At 39.4% G+C, this 17,824-nt stretch overlaps 1 protein-coding gene across 13 annotated transcripts in view; it reads left to right on the plus strand.

The window, feature by feature from the left end:
* gab1 (GRB2-associated binding protein 1) overlaps nt 1–17,617 on the plus strand; it is a 63,421-nt gene extending 45,804 nt beyond the window's left edge. For 7 of the 13 annotated variants that reach the window (XM_084715153.1, XM_084715152.1, XM_084715161.1 and 4 more), the window contains 10 exons: nt 291–516; nt 667–759; nt 1,765–2,450; nt 4,665–4,759; nt 6,202–6,508; nt 9,856–9,948; nt 11,309–11,402; nt 12,108–12,231; nt 15,105–15,233; nt 15,766–17,617. In XM_084715153.1, coding sequence (XP_084571279.1) covers nt 291–516; nt 667–759; nt 1,765–2,450; nt 4,665–4,759; nt 6,202–6,508; nt 9,856–9,948; nt 11,309–11,402; nt 12,108–12,231; nt 15,105–15,233; nt 15,766–15,924 — 2,006 coding nt within the window. In that variant the 3' untranslated portion in view covers nt 15,925–17,617. Of the gene's footprint in view, nt 1–290; nt 517–666; nt 760–1,764; nt 2,451–4,664; nt 4,760–6,201; nt 6,509–9,855; nt 9,949–11,308; nt 11,403–12,107; nt 12,232–13,952; nt 14,029–15,104; nt 15,234–15,765 lie in introns of all 13 variants that reach the window. The other 6 variants (XM_084715154.1, XR_014769833.1, XM_084715157.1 and 3 more) reach the window with 6 other exon arrangements.
* Nucleotides 17,618–17,824: the final 207 nt, after the last annotated feature.

A 17,824-nucleotide genomic window follows, 5' to 3' on the forward strand; every position in this document is an offset into this window, starting at 1 on the left:
TTTTGTCCTTTTGTTGTGTGAAATGGCACCACTGCTTTCCCCCCAGAAGATTAAAGGCTTTATTCTTTAAAAGTGTATTCATTTCTTCTGTTGTTAGTGGAGGTGGTCATTAATCCAGTGGCAGTGGCCTACCCCTTCTTTACTTAGCTGTGGGAAACCATGTATCATATTTGACCTTTTAGTTCTTTACAGCACACATGGCTTGATAAATTTAAGGAGATCACACACAAACATAAACAGTCTTCAGAGGAGTTAACAGTAACATCAATCTTCTCATTTCTCTCCTCCAGAGGCGGCAAAAGCTGCTCACCAGTCAGTCATCGGAGGCCTGGTGGTGGATACACCCCCACACCCAGCACTGGGTAATATTGTTGGACCAGCAGCGGTGCTGTCCAATGTGCCCCCTCCATACCAGCCGGTCAGTGTGCGACACCTGGACTCTCAGTCCAGTTCAGAGGAGCCTCAGGATTACCTGTGGCTGGTCAACTGTGAGAGCAAAAAGCCTGAACCCAACAGGTAAGTTTGTGTTTGTTTGTATGAGGCTTCATATTCACTCTGCTGGAGAGTCACATAAGCTCTCTATACATTTTTCCAGCTCATTTACTTTTATTTTTTGTATGTTTCATCTGTGTTGCAACTCTTGTTCCTCTGCTGTGTGGTGTGTAGCTCAGTGCAACTTCACTCTCCATTGGAGGGAGACTGGGAGTATTTGCTCCTGGAGGAGTGTGAGAGCAAGACTCTTCCTCCCCAGGCTAGTCTGTGAGTGGCCAGCCATCCTGCTGGAACTGCCTGCTTGTGTGAAGTGCTACACATGTATTTAAAAACAAAAACAGGACAGATCAACAGAGACTCACTCCATAACACTCCATAGGTTTACATGGCTTCTGAAGATTGTTATTAGTGCTGGATTTGAGGTATTGTAAATCATAACAGACTGCATTGTTCTTTACCTAACTCTGCATTGATTTTGTCATTGCCTGCAAGTTTAGAAACTACCTAAAACTATGGTGTACCTCAGTTCTTCACTTGACTGAAAAAGGAGATTCTAAAATGGCAAGAGATGTCAAATACAAACCGGATTTCAAAAAAATTGGATGCTGCAGAAAACATAAATAAAAACAGAATGTCATCATTTGCCAAAGAAACTATTTACCAACAATAGTTTTACAAAGTTTTCCTGAGACCATGTAATAATATCCTTCTTACTGTCATATTTCAGAAAGTACTGACCCACTGATTCACCTTATCCTTGCCTGTGATTGACTAAGCCTTTAAAGGATGCCCCTCTTATACCCAATTATTGTACTGCCACCTGTTACCAGTTAACCTGTTACCCCATTGAATGTTCCTTTTTTTTTTTTACTTTTTGGGCGTTCTACAGTTTTCCCAGTCTTTTGTTGGCCCTGTCCCAACTTTTTTGAAGCGTGTTGCTGGCATCAAATGCAGAATAAGAATCATTTCCAAAAATAAATGAATGGTTTGAATTGAAACATACAGTATATTGTCTTTGTACTGTTTTCAATTAAGTCACAAAGGATTAGCAAATTATCACGTTCTGTTTTATTCATGTGTTACACAGCGTCCCACCTTTTTTGGAAAGAGGGTTGTATTAGTGATGAGAGCTATCTCTAGATAACTTTAGGTTGCTAACTACACTATGGCTTGCAGTAATTGCTGTGAAGACTTACAGAATAAATTTCATAGCTTCTCTAATTTAGTTGTGGATATTTAATTCTCTGGTGCATATGTTTATTGTCTTCTTAGAGCCCATGCTGAGTGTTCCAAGTCTACCTCTTCAGAGACGGACCTGAATGACAACCTCCCCTCTCACCGCACGCCCACATCCTCCACCTCCTCAGCTAAACACACCTCGCACAATGGCTTCTTCCCACAGCACCCGGCCCCTGCCTCTGCCTCGTCCATCTACGACTCGCCTCCATCACGCGGTGCCTCTCTCTCAACTGACAGTGGCCTTTACCACCTCCCTCGCAGCTACTCCCAGGACACTGTGCTGCTCCCAAAGTCAGCCTCTTCCCCTTCAGCCCATCCAGACAGCGTGGATGGGTCTGAGCTCTACGTCTTCAACACACCGTCGCGGAAGCCCTCAATGGAGACGCAGCTGCGTAACCTTTCCATCAGTTATGATATCCCACCTACTCCTGGCGCAAACTGTACCTACCAGGTGCCCCGCACTTTGTCGTCGTCAACAGGGGTGGGAGGCTCAGAGGGTGGGGGAGATGTAGTACCCCCTCCCCGACCACCCAAGCCTTCGCTCAGTTCCACCTCAGGACCTCCCCCACCCCCTGCTGAGCGCTCACCTACGGACACCTATCATGTGCCCCGCTCAGCGTCAGAGACGGATGGAAACTACTGTGTGCCTACTAGTGCTGGGAATAAGGCTTTACGCAGCAACACTATTGGCACTGTGGACTGTTCACGCCTCCGCAAAGGTTTGTGTCGGGCAGAGATTTGTTTTTCTTTTTTAGTTGTTGGAGTACAGATTTACTAAGCATTGGAAAACTGCTATGAAATTAGAAAATATGCCTTATGATCTTGAAATATTTAAGTCTAAATACAGTGTTAAATAGGGCACACCTTCACAAAGCCACTTTCCTCCATAAAAATTTGACCTTTATGTGCAGTGATATTTTTCCTCAACTAGACACGTTGTAAAGGGCCTTATAAGGTTTTCGCACAGCTTTTATGTGGGCATTCTGTACCCTTTTCACTTTATTTTGATGGATGATAAGAGACATGCAGCTCTTGGCTTGTTTTCGTTCAGCTTCAATCCCTATTTTCACTTTACACTTCTCTTCTGTTCACAACCCATAGAAATTGTCAAAAGCTTATCAGACCTGAACACAGAGCAGTCTTTTCTGGAGATGCTTCAGGGTCCTAACGATTAAGAAACCTGACCATGCTTTGTGTAATGTACTTCTGGGGACTGAGTCAGCAGCAAAACATATTTTATCCACTTAAATAAAAGCCCACCTATAAAAACAGTATCAGTTTAAGTGAACACTATATTTAGAATATTTCCACCACTTAACCTTGCTCTCAGACAGCCTTTTCTGATGGAAAACCGCTGTTATATAAGCCAAATATCACTATATCCAAACCAACTTAACTTGTTTAGTTGCTGACTCTGTCCACAGAAGTACATTGTTTAGCTTCCATGCTCATGCCCTCCTCTGCTTCTCCAAACTGGAGGCATCCTGTCCACTACTGACTGTAGCTAATACACTGATGATGAGTACTTCTTACAATCCCACTTCAGATATGCCAAACTATCTCTTTCAGAATCATCTTAAAGCATCCTCTGTTGTGGATAAATACTTTCCTCATGCTCTTTCACTGAAACCACAGATATCTTTGGCTAGTCATCAGCAGAGCCTTCTTTGTTATACATATTCTGTACCATACTGTCACTAACTTTGGGAGCATTTCTCCTCTAAATCTAACAACACCAGACATGCATGCTCAAAATATTGTATCATCTATTAATGAATTTTGTACACAATTATCACTTATACTATGTATCTAATCAGGAGAAGGTTTTTCCATAATCTGATAAATCTGAGAATATTTTTGGAATAGACAACCGATGCCTTTTTATAGAAACAGTTGAGAAAAAATAAACTGTATCTAATAATAAAATGCTACGTTTATAGCGCCGATCTTAAATCGATGCACAACATCCTCTGTAGAAAGGCTTTAAATAGATTGAATACAACTTTCTGTCAGGTACAGAGAAAGTTATGGAGTAAGGATGGATAGAACATAGTCTTCCACTTACTCCTCCCTCTTGTGGCCACAAATGCCATTACAGAAGTATTAGTGGCAAGATAATTGTTTACAAAAACCCAAGAGAGTCTCCAGTCTTTGGTGAGAGTCGGTAGTCGGTCTTACCTGTGCTAAATGCTTGTTAAAGCTGTCAAACTTTGTCATTACACAAATAGTGAATCTCAGGTTCATTAGACGATGTGTTCTGTGAATTTACATTGAATGGATTTGAGGCTGTTGTGAATATTCCTCCCAGTTTGAGCCTGGGTCGTATGATTTATTAGCTGCTCTGCACTTGGTGAATTATTTGTACTCTAAAAAGTACAAGATATGAAACTGCATTATTGTTTATTCAGAGACAGTTCCAGTATTTGAAAGGAATGACATTTCTCATTGTAATTATTCCCCATCATGGTCTTCCTCCACTTAGTCTTCCTCAGCTGACACTCTCATTTGCCTTACAAGCTTTTCCTAGCACTGCTGTGGTTCTTGTGGCCATAAGTGGAATGCATTAGCAACTGTACCAGTGCCTAATGAGAATGCAAAAAGCAATTCTAATGTGCTACATAGTAGAGCCCCTCCATATAGCTGCTGAGCTCTATCCCACTGAATAAGCTAATCTTAACAGATTAATGAGAACACATACATTCTGATTAGGCTTCGACTGTGTGTATCATTAGGATTGTGCTGTAGTGTAAATGGGCTTGAAATTCAGCATATAGTTCTGGTACAGGAGATGTAGGCTAACGTCATGTGCTCTTGTTCTTTATTGACTGATAAAATCATTAAGTGTCAAATGTCTAATCACATAAAGTTGGAGTATATACTGTATGTATATTGCAATTATGTCTATACTTTGTAAATTTATTTGTTTTTTGCAGATTTTGGATCCCAGGACTGCTATGACATTCCTAGATCATTCCCCTCTGACAAAAGCTGCTCATTTGAGTTCAATGAAAACTTCAACAGCTACTTTGTAAGTGTTGTTCCAAGGTTCACAGGTTTATAAGCTCACAATTATGGAGAACACTGGTGTGCTTTCAAGTAGTGGCTGAGTGTTTCAAGGGATGTTTTTGTTTAATGACTGTGGATGTTTTGGCTATGTTGACTGTTAAGGATGTTAAGAGAGATTGCCAAATCCTGACTTCCTACAATACCCAGTACTCACTGCACAACAAGCCACTTGTGTTTATTGTGGCTTTTTTTTTTTCATTTATTGCTACCCAGTATGATACTGCACTGCTACATAAACAGAGTACATAAACAAGTGATTCTGGGTCTTTTTTTAAACTTTTCTCCTATTTTGGGAATCTTTACAAGGAAAGGGCGTACTCACAAAGAAAAACAAGTGCCTCATTTCCCTCAATAATATTGGACTAACACTCACCCACTACTTTTTCTTTTTTGCTCTAGCACAATATTGCATTTATGTGAAATGCACAGTTAAAACAATGGCTAGACTCTTGTGTGAGTAGTCAGATCAAATTATTAATTGGCTAGTGCTTGTCCTCAGGCCACCTTGAAAATGTTGGCATGGAAGATATCAATTGACTTTATTGTGTATAGAAAAGATAGACAGTATTAAAAAAAATCAGTGCGTTATTTCACTGCTAGATTTAAACAAAGACATGCATTTAATGAAACACGATAGCAGTTGACTACTGTTACATTTAATTTAGTGTACTGCTGTGGACAGGGTCAGCAGCAAAAACATTTTAGCCAAGTGTATGCTATATTTAAAATATTTTCTCCACTTCACCATTAGACAGCCTTTTCAGATGGAAAGCCAAACATCAGTCACTCCAAAGCCACAAGACTCTCTTGACAAAAACAGTAATTTTACCTCTCAGAATATGAGAGTTGCTTGTCTACAACTGCCTTGATCAGTTAGTTTGTGTGACCTCAGTTAAATCCAAGCTAACCATTTAAAACACAGACGTCACACAATAACACAAACAAACTAACAGATCAAGGTAGCAAGAGACCAGCAACTCCTGTACTCTGAGAGGTAAAATTACTGTTTTTGCCAAAGGAGTTGCTTCTAAGAAAGCGATCTTTGGCTTAAATGAAGGAGATAAAATATTCCAAATATGGTGTGCATTTAAACTTTAAAATGTGGATTTCTTTTTTTTTTATGTGGCTAAAATATATTTTGCTGCTGACTTGGTCAACAGCTGTACATTATTCAGCTTCCTATAGTGGTAATCCTGCTGCTCCTCGAAACTGGGGGCAGTTTGGTAGTTTCTTGCTATTGCCATAGCTAATGTATTGTTTGCCTATGGACTGCTATCCACCAACTATTTTGTAAAGGTATTGTTGACCATGTTTACTGTTCCCCTGTGACCTGCATTCAGAGGAAGCCTCATAGCAGCTATGTATGTACTTTGTGAACGTGTATGTTCGTCTTGTCACCCTCAGAAAAACAAAGGAATGATGCCGGTTGGTAGCCACTCCACAGAGGAGGTAGACCAGAACTATGTACCCATGAGTGCCAACTCCCCGTCACACCATCACTCAGGCAGTTTGCCAGAGCCGATGCACGAAGCAAACTATGTGCCCATGACCCCAAGCACCATGGAGTTCTCCTCCTTGGGAAAGCAGGTCCCCCCGCCTGCCCACATGGGCTTCCGCCCCAGCTCCAGTCCCAAGACCCCTCCTCGCAGGCCGATGCTCAGTGACTGCCAGCCCCCACCCGTGGACCGAAATCTCAAACCTGATCGCAAAGGTGAGAGGGTAGTTTGGCGTGCATGCAGGTGTAGCTGTGACGTAGTTCATACATATTCTGTCAGGGTCTTGCTGCAGAGTTGATGTGTGCTGAAGTTTATTGTTGCACTTAACATTGTTAAGTATGCTCAGTACTTACTAATGCAACAACTGACCATGCTTATCTCACACTCAGCTGCTATTCTCACATTGCTGGCTCATGGTCATACAGCCATCTGTACAAAACTCCACCATTTCCTGCTGTTCTCAAAGCACTGTCTCTCTTCGTCATACTTGAGATTTCTCCCTTGTTTTGTCTGGTCTATTAATTACCACCATCTTCCTTTGCATCTGCCCTGGATCAACTTATTTCACCTATTGATGAATTAGTTTAGTGCCTGCTACATCCTCTTACACCCAACACAGTAAGCTCCTTGTCAAAAGCACTTTTGTCCCGAGCTCAAGAGGCCCTGTAGACCGTTTTGGAGGGGCCTACTCCCTGTGCCATGGAGTGACCGAAGCCCGGAGTGGTCACCTCCATCCCCTTTGTTCCCTTCATCTGAATAGAGCTCTTTGATGAAAGACCTAATAGCAAGGGGAATTACAATCTGAGCAGATTGAAAGACACAGAAATGGGCAAAGAGTTTAAGAGAATTGGAGGATGTTAGAGAGTCTTCACGTAAGCAAACCAAATGCCAAGGCTGTTATTGTCACTGATTAAAATAGGCCATGTTATGGGGTTTTATATTTCCCAGCGGGGAATCCTCCCATGCACGTCTTGTGGTCTTTCTGCTGTGACCTATGAGCCCGACATCTCCAAATTTGGCGTCCGCTATCTCTGGACTAGAATGATTTAAAGTTGTACAAAGATTTTTGTTACTCCAAATCATCTGGCTGCTACACTACAGGCCAATGAGTTTCAGAGTATTCCTTAATTTAAAAAAAAAAAAAAAACAGACATCATTTGAAATCTCCAGTGATCATGAAACTTGGATGTACATCAACAAACAGTGAGTCTACATTGTCTTAAAAACATTTTTTTAAATGGCTTAGGAGGCATTTGTAGAGCACTCATAACTCATAAATTCTAAATCCTGCATGTTAAATACTTTGTGGTATGCAGTATTTAAGTTTATTCTAGAATATTCAAACTCAAGTTAGGAGAGGAAAAAACATAACTGCCAGTGGCCAATCAATTTCCAACATCTCATCGGTACTATTGTGTTCACCCATTTCTCTTAAAAAACTTATTATTGGTTGAGAATATTTAGGCCATTACCTCTTGATCCACTGGGTGTAGAATAAAGTCTGCCTTTCATCATTTCCAAAAAAGTATGACAGTAAAAAGTATTGCCCATTTTTGTAGTTTTGGCCCTGTCTTAGATTTTCTCCAGAAACACTGATTTTCCCATTTCTTTGTTCGCTTAAGATTCACTTCTAGCAATGCTCATAGCAAAATCTTATTTGTCTTCACCATATTTATATTTCTTTATTAGATGAGCTAAAAGACACAAGTGTATCATGTCTACAATAGCATTTTTTAATAGTGCTGAAACATCTGCAAACCCTCCTTCCTTTTTGATGACATCTTGTTGATGCATTTGAATTTTTTCGTAAATCACTTTGTAATTGATTATTTGAATTATGCTATACAAATATATGTTATTGTTGTAGTTAAGATCTGACACTAAATTCCACTGCTTCAAGAACAGAATTTAGCGTGTTTGTTAACTTGAATCTTGCAGCATTTAAGGTACTTAAAACTACTTGCTGTATTTTGCATTACAAACAGTGCACAGAGAATTCAGAATATATACCAAACATTTTTGGCAGATGTTCTTGAACATTTTAAGTGTGATATTCAGACTGAAGCTGAAGAAAAGTAAACAAGGGTGAGCAACGCTGGACTCAATTGTGAAACTGAGTTGCATCACACCTAAAAAGAAACTTCACAGATGTTCTTCTCTAAAAGTAAAAATAAAGTTACATTACACACTATAGAATATTATTAATGTTCACATGCCACAGGGAGCACGATCTCATGGGAAAACTTTGAGAAAAAACAAAATCAGGAGGCTAAATGAGTCTGGATTAGAAAATATGTGGGGAGTCTCATCAACAGAGATTGTCTATTCCTGAGAGTGAGAAAATGGAGGTGAGATTTCAACTGTCAATTTTATTATCTGTCCACAGGAATATGATAGCTAACGTTACCCTCAAGGGCTAAAATGTTTGTGTTGTGTGGCCACATCATCAGCTACTCAGCCGCATCAGTCTCATTGTAGACGTGTCCCGTTGGCTTTTGTGGTCCCAATTGACGCAGTCATCCAAATTTTACCCATTTAACAAATTTTCATATCAGACATGTTTGATTCTGCAAGCAGTTTGGGAGTTTAATACTAGATCTGTAAACCCCTCACATCATGAGATAATCTGAGCAGAACATTGGTACTGACCAAGGTCTCGGACCAGATTTTCTCCTCCAATTGTCATGAGAGATGGATTGGGGATAAATCAGCCCATCTGTCATCTGAGCCCGGCTTAACATCACTATTAAGAAGCACTCCATGAGACATTCATTTTTTTAAAGCTACTTTTAAAGTAGAAAATATGTGTAAATATGTTTTTTTTTTCAATAAATAGAATATCACATGCTACTTTTATTTTTCCTTGGATATAATTCATTTCTTTGTTTACCATGAGCCATGCAAAATTCCTCTCTACTAAGGACTAATTCAGCTGACTACCGACCGTCTTGATCTTGTGTGCTCTCTCTCTCTCACTCTCTCTGCTTTGGTTTTCTCAGCCATATGTGATGATGGCTTTGACATGTGTGGTCAAGGCCAGCAAATGGCTTTTTCTTTATTAACACTCTGATATGCGATTGCACTGCTATTTATAATCTGATGTTGAGATTGTGGCACATTTAGTTTTTTACACTTGTCAACACTGTAAAAAATTTTGTGATCAGTGTGTTAATGTGAAAGAAGCTGCAATATGTGCCTCATCAGTATGTCCTTTAGATTTGTATGTGCTCGTCTCAACATGACATGATTCCTTCGAGTACTCTCAGTGCTTATACACAGCTCATCGTGCATGCACAGCTGTGATGTCAGTCTTTGTGTGGGAAGCCGTGGTGCATGGAGTGAGGTGCATGTTGGGCAGTATGGGTCTGCTGTTGTCATGACAATCATCCTCTTGATAACTGTGCTGCACAAAAAGGTGACTGGGTGTACAGGAGGGTGTAGTTTTGTTGTTCAGCAAAGTCTCGTCTTTTGCTTTGCATGGCAGGACGGTGTTATAGTAGGGCTTAACTTGTTGTGATCACCAAAAATTTTATAATAAGCTAAGTCTTCTTTCACCAATCAGGTCAGAGTCCTAAAATAATAAGAGCAAAAGGTGTCGGTTTAGAGCGAACCGACTCTCAAACCGTAGGTGAATTCCCGAGGGGACGACGTAAGGGTAGGTACTCCACACTGAACTGCCAAAACTTTCCCTTCTTTGACCTGAACTCTACTTCATCTTGACTCTTTGCATGTTCTCAATAGTGTTCTGTCGGATTTCTGTTGTTTCTGAGGCCTGCTGGTTCTATAAGGGATTAACTGTGTGCAAAAAAACTGAATCAATTAAACTGTACCTTTAATACTTCCAGAGCTACCCAAATAGGTTTAAAAATATAACAGGGGTGTCAGAGCTGCTGCATTAATCCAGTCTTATTTTTTTTAAGTCCCAGCAGGAGGGGGGTGAGTGTGCACTTCATGCATGGTGGATTTTTCTTGATACAGTTATGGAGCTCATGAACAGTCCCAACATGCCTTTTAAAATAAACTGCTACCACCTTACCTAAATATCCCCTCATTCTAATGTGACTACTTACATGCAGTCAACCAAGTAACTAACATTTCTCTTTTCAAATATTTCTTTTTATGCTTTTGTTTTTAATGTCACACATTGTGCTTCCAACACACACATTCAGATGTAGCAGCCACAACAGAATTATTGTCACGAAAACACTCACATGGCTCTGGAGAGCAGTAGATAGCTTTTCAGGAGGAAATTGAACAATGATATCATCTAATGAAAGAGAGACACACAAAACCAACCATATCCACTCTCCTGTATAGGATCATGCATTATGCACTAGCAGTGGTACCTTCTTCATAAAGTATGTAGTTTACAGTGTTTTAGTGAGGCCATGGGTAATGGTGAACATCTACTGTTTAGGTGCTGATAACACACTAGCTGTTAGATTGCACACAATTTTGCAGTGCACATCAGTCATAAAGCATTGTTATTCATATTATTTTTCATATGAAGCAAGTCGATTGGTTCAAACTACTATGCATTTTACAGAGATCTAATGACCTCTGACATACAAAAGTTGTTGTTTTCCTGCTACACTATAGTTAACTGTAGACAAGATCAGCTTGTGATGAGGACATACACTGGTAATTGAAACTTAAGGGATGAAACTAAATTATGAAAGCAAAGATAGTTGCACTGCAAATTACCTTTAATTTCTGAATTTTCTGTAGTTTATTTAATGTAAATAAAGCTGTAAATAAAGCTGACCATAATGAGAAATATTTGCATAATGAATATTCATTGTTTTTGTTGTTTTGTTGTTTTTTGTTGTTGCTTTTTCGGTTTTGATCAGCATTAGAAATATTTTTCATAAAAGAACACAAGATTATGAACACATAGTTTGATTAATTCCACATTATGTACAACTTTTCTGATGCCGACCTTATTTGCCTTATGTCCATGTAGCTTAAGTATGTATGTTAAGCAGGGACTGACTGGTGTGTGTACCTTGCTTCAGGAAGACCCGCTCCACTGGAAATAAAACCACTGCCAGAATGGGAAGAGCCCTGTACGCCTGTCCGCTCGCCTGTCACACGGTCATTCGCTCGGGAGTAAGTATCTAAAATCTTCTGCAGCATTTTGTAGAATTCTACATTTTGCTAACAACTAAGGGTGTGTTCACACTACTCTGCTTTCCTATGGGCACTGTTTTAGGTTTGAAGTGGGGGGAGGTAGTCTCAGAAGAGGCACCGTGCCTCACATCTTATTGGGAAGAGAGGAGTGCTATTCAAAAGTTGAGAAAAATGTAACTTTACAGAGGAGTACAAAACAATAAAATAAACTGCTGCATTTAATCTCCAGTGGCTGATGTTGTTATGGAAACAGTGTGCATTGTACTACCAGCTTGTTATATTACCAATGCAAAATATGCAATAATGTTGTTAAGGCTTTCTTTATTCTCTGTTTTTGTAGGAAAAGGGTTATTTGGTGTGAACATTCCCTTTTGTAGCACATATAGTATACAATTCACTAAAGAAGTAGGCACTAACACGTCATGCATTACTCTAGTCACACTGTGACCAAATTAGCACTGCTCATACAAACCAGTCTGGGATGTGCCTCAGAGCTACATTGTACTGAATGCCGTTTGTGGGCTTATCTGGGTTGAGGTCTATTTCTGTGCTTAGCGCTGCAGGGACTCTTCTGGCTGCAGTGGTTTACACCTGTGTGTCTGTTATGTCTGTGTTATATTTTGTGCTCACCAGAGACTGTGTTTGACTGGACGTCAGTGTGTAAACATTGTGAATGCTGCTCAGTTTCTCTAGGTTTCCAATGCCAACGAGACCCCCGTCAGTGCATAGTACAGCCTCCAGCACTGACTCCGAGGACTGTGATGAGAATTATGTAGCCATGGACCCTAATATGTCCACAGATGAACCAGTATGTAACACACAACTATCCTATGATTATAAAAAGTTGCATGATTACCTTTTTTTTCTCCTAAAATCACAGATAATCAAAACTACAGAAAAAAATCAGCTAAATATTTTTATTGTGATATGTGTTTCTTTTTATGGTTTGTTAAGTCTATTTTATCATTATTATATATTATATATATTATATATAGGGATGTAACAATATCAAGAAGTCACACTACAGAAATGCCATATTTATCGCAACGATAAAAAATACCCAAAAAAAGTTCTTTATTAAAGTTACTACGAAGAGTTTTTATTTGGTTATGAGACAGTCTCTATTTAATACTGATGCCTCTATATGACTTACATAAACAAAAAAGACAATCAGGGAGGGGATCAACTATTTCTATGTAGTTACAGTTAATACCTGCCATTAGGTCGGATTCTCAATGAAATCATGTGAAACGAGCCTGTGTTTACATTTTTCAGGTAAAGTTTCTATGAGTAGGTCAAAAGGAAGCAGGAGGAAATTTTTATTTGGATAATTTTATTTTTGATGTTATATAGGCTACACTGCCACTTTTGTCCACAGGGGCTTCCAAGTACTTTTAAATAATAAAATTGGTGTGTATAGCATTTTTTGTTTGCATAAAATTTGTTTTTCCTTTTAACTTAAAGTGTCAGTATTCCTTCTTTAATCAAATACAATGAAAGAAGCCAGCCATAACCTAAGCATGTGTAAAAAAAAAAAAAAAATCATGGATTGTCTTTAGTAATGAAGGCTTGAATTATGAATGTACAATTGCAAAACAGAACCAATGCAGCAGTCAGTAGCAGTCCTTTTAGTAAATAAAATAATTAACCATACAATATTGTGATAGACATAGTCACAGTCCAGTGCAGTATTTAAACATCATCTATAACGATATGCCGATATTCAATATATTGTTACATCCCTTATTATATATAAATAATATATACAATATATTATGTATTATATACAAAGCCGGTTATCACATCAGATGCAGTTTGAATGAGGCAGAGAAAGTTTTCAGTGTTTAACACCATGCAACATACAATGTCAAGCGATAATCGTTGTACAGGAAACAGTAGAAATCCCATTTCTTTAGGCATACGTTAGTGTGGACGAATTACTGGTTGCTGCAGACGGACTCCTCACATCTTCAACTCTTTTTCTTTGCAGTTTCCTCTTGCACTGCTGCGCTTTTCCCTTTATTCTCTGCTTTGTTTTTTTTTGCTTTTCAGGTATTGTGTTCTTTTAAAAATGCTTATTTTGTCAGATCAGTACCCTCACTGTAGTTCACAAGAACCCTTTTTGTTATTTTGGCATTGGTTGAAATGGAATTATTCAGTAATAACTGCAGAAAACAGGCACGGTTGGCTTACGTACCCAGATAAATATTGGGTACATCAGCAATACACTTATGGGATAATATTTCTGTCAAGGGATTTTTTCTCATACAGTTTGGGTGTTAGTTCTGCCATTTTCCTATTTTTCTTGCTGTAACAATTTAACTTCTTCCAACATTTGCTTTGATAATGTCTGCTGATTTCCTGTTCTTTCATCACTCATGTTTATTTCTTTCTCCCTAGTTCCTCATTTCTCTGGCTTCTCCAGGCTCTGGCTTCACCCATTTTCTTTTTTTCCCCTGCGTTTTGTTCTTGACCATCTGCTGTTCTCTTTTTTTTCCTTTGTCACCACTTCCTTCTCACTCTGTGTAGAGAGGAGTCCTTCTACTGCACAGTCCCCATCACCCCTGTAAAGAGGGAGGTGGAGGAACTTGACACCATAGAGGAGGTGAGCAGGGTTGCCAGGTTAGACATGCATGGCCTACCCTGTCAGAATGCTGGAGGTTACCAGTTTCAGATGTTATCACTAGATCAAAAAAAATTCAGCAAGCACTTATTTGCTGTGCTGTGATCACCCCAAACACCAGCTAGAAACTGTGGCTTGGATACACAGTTTGCAGTGATTTTTTTAGATGTTGTGTACCATCATTTTCCTTACAATCAGTATGTTCTAGTCGTGTCACCATCCTAGATCCTAATTCCACCTCACTTGTAGTTAGAAATTAACCGTACCTGTAGGTAAAACGTACCTTATTGTTGTCACAATACCAGGAATCTGACTTTGTCTACTAATAGTGAAGCTCTGTATCCTAAATTTGATGTTAAGATATCATAGCAAAAGAAAGGAAAACTACAAGTATTGGTAATGAACTGCTGTTTTGTTTTGTTTTGTTTTTTTTACATTACATAAAAATATGGAAAGCATCAGAAACAAAGCAATAATATAACATAAACTCTGCCATCTGAACAAGTAACAAAAACCTTTTGAGAATTCAAATGAAAATATGTAACAGTCAGAGTTGCTTTGCAAAGTTATTTGTTTTTTCATAGGACAGCTTTTAAGCAACTACAGTTTTGGCATGTTTGTTTGGTGCCCATTTTTGTTGGCTGTATCAGTGAAATGGTGCATCCACGCTTTAGTGAACAAACCATGCCAGTCTGGTGTCTGTCAGAAATGGGACCAGCTAGATGAAAAAAAAGTGCACAGATCTAACAAATCTATTCTTACAATGAAACAGTGATCAACTTCTTCCAGTTTTGACAGACTGTGATTTTTTTTGCATGCCTATTGCAGTCCTTTTTTTTTTAATCCAACCATCTGTACCTGTAGGTTTTTGCTGGCAGAACATGCTTTGTGAAAGTACCAACTTCCTGGTAAAGAAAATATCTTTCACACTGTTAGGAGACAAATGTCAGTTATTGTGACAGTGCTAGGTTGTATCAAAATATGAGCTTTGTTTCACTGTTACACAGCCTCAGTGTTCCTGTTCTGTCAATAAAAGCAAACTTTCCCGGCTTATGTAGAACGTGAAGCTTGGTGCGCCCATGACTGCGGATGGTGGCAGCAGCCCTATGGTGAAGCCGAAGGGAGACAAGCAGGTGGAGTACCTGGATTTGGATCTTGACCCCGGCAAGTCGACCCCACCTAGGAAGGTAGGAAATTATCAGCCCCACATGATCACAGACCCTTCTCAAGGCCCGCCCCTTTTCACTCTGCTCCAATAACAGTTGAGCAAGCTTTGTAACTGGCAGAACCTTGGTTAACTTCTCCCTTTCCTGTTTCCTATACTTGTATCTCATCTAAAATATGTGAGTGGAGTGTAAGTGAGTTAAATACTAGCTAACTCCCTAGTTAATCTACATCAATCATTAGCTAGTCATATAAATAGCATTTTTCTAACAATAGTTAGCTTAAAATGTGACTATATATGTCACCATTACAGGTCCACCAGCAACATCTTTTTACCATCTTCAAATTTTAGTTTTCTGTTCAACATGGATGACCCAAGCGCATATCATCAAGAAACAGGAAAAGAGAAAGTTGACTGAGGTACCACCAAGTATTAAGCTTGCCCAACTGTTATTGGAGCAAAGAGCAAAAAAGGGTGGGACTTAAAGGCTTAATTAGAGGAAGTCAGCGAAAAGGATTTTTAAAACTGATGTGTTGTATGTTTTTGTTCTTCAGATGAAAAGCAATGGAACTGGCATGGCAGCATCAGATGAGCGTGTTGACTACGTGGTTGTGGACCAGCAACGGACACAGGCCCTTAAGAGCACCCGGGAGGCCTGGAGCGATGGCCGCCAATCCACAGAGACAGACACCCCTTCCAAAGGACCCAAGTGATCCTGTTGTCCCAAATGCCAACCCACCCCCCAAACCCCGAAACCACCGGGCCTTTTGCACTTGTAGAAGGCTGTGGTTGGTGCTTTGGGACGGTCCAGCTGTCACGTTCCACCTCAGCAAGATCCTTAGTGTGTAGGGGCCAGTGGAGCTTCATAGCCACTCAGCTGTGTTTAGTTTACACTGCTGCACAGCCTAGTATGGCACTGTGTGTGTACAGTTGTAGGAAGGGGTGCGAGCCAGGAATAAGCTGTATGCAGTATGAAAGCAGGTGGAATGACTGGACTTGTCTTCGGGGTTTGACTTAAGCAGACTCACAAACTTCGAACGTTCACTGCCTCCCATATTGGATAAGAGTTCTTTGTTCTGTTGTTCACCTTTCAGTGGCTGGTGAGCTGATCCAGACTAAACATTTCCTTAAATTATAATGCTGTTTGATGTTGTTTTGGAGTGTAAAGTGAAATCACTTGATAACATAATCACAATACTTCTTCAATGCAACACTCTACGAGTTAGCATGGCTGGCTAACAGTGTTGATTTTTCAGTTTCTCCCGTTTGAGTGAGGTGAAGTTTCCATGGGCAACAGGACAGTACAAAACAATATACAGTATATTTCATCAAGCAGTGGTGGATGGCTAAAATTGACCCCTATCTGTGCCTAAGATAACGAGTACGATAGAATTTGAGAGTTTTATTACCATTTTCTTTCAATGCAAGGGCAGTTGAACTTGTTCATTTTACATCTAACCAAGTGCTCAGTTTAAGCTTTGGATTCACTCAATGTTTAATCCACTGAACATGATTTGATTTCCATTTACTTTGTACGTGGAGATGCTTCAATCTGCTATAATGGAAGTGCAAAGACTGTACAAAAGTGTTATGTATATAAACAGGAAAAGTGTCCTTTATTTGTATGGAATATCCAGCGTGTTCGACTCGAAGGTATGTGGATTCTGCAGGGTAGAATCCTGTGCCTGTCTTTGGTGGTATCAGGACTTGTGATTAATGAATGAATTACTGTGAGTTTTTAAAAGAACGTGACAGGTTTTCTATAAGTTATGCAAAGGTATCAAACTTAGGCTAGAGAGAGAGAAAATCAGGTACTCTTTATAAATGCATACTAATACAACTATCCGTTTCTAATTTATTTCTCAAGCTATTTCATCAGGTGGACGTCGTGTCCACTTTTAGCTCAGTATTCTTGATTCATATGGAGGAACATTTGCTAAAGTCTGTTAGTTTGAAGAGTGTCGGTCAATTAGGTCCGCAAGTTCATTGATATTCCTCATTTCTCTCTCCTCTTAGGTTTAATTTATTTCGAATTGAACTGGCATACAGTTTTGGGAAATTGACTGCCTCATGCAGTCAACTTGATGCATCTTTTATAGACAGTGAAAAATTCTTCATGTCTGCATCGATCTGTGCTTTACTAACCTGTGAACTCTCACTCAGAAGTCCCAAGCATGTGCTACCACAAGGTAAAATCATTGCTGTACATATTTTTGCCATCAATTAGATTAACATGTATCATTTGAAAAATGTGCCTACTAAGTCATCTTCATTCTACTTCACTCTTTCCTTATTGCAGTCTCTTTGTGATACGGTCTGCAAAGCTGATGATGCTTTATCTTTTTTAATGAATCTCGACAGAAAATGTAAATTTTAAAAGTGGACTAAATAAAATCCAAACTCATATGCATGTGTCGTCTTTCTTCACTGTGGTTTCCATCATGATGGGGAAATCAAAATGGAAAATAGGGGATGAATAGAATAGTAAGTAAAAAATATTAAAGGTAAGATGCTGTTCTGTGCATGGTGAGAGCTAATTTTTCTCTTTCTGTTCAATTACATTTACATTGGATATTTGATACTATTCCACACACACATGCAGGCTTGTACATG

The sequence above is a fragment of the Lutjanus erythropterus genome, chromosome 3 (assembly GCF_056507025.1).
Source record: "Lutjanus erythropterus isolate fLutEry1 chromosome 3, fLutEry1.hap2, whole genome shotgun sequence".
NCBI classification, from domain to species: Eukaryota; Metazoa; Chordata; class Actinopteri; order Lutjaniformes; family Lutjanidae; genus Lutjanus; species Lutjanus erythropterus.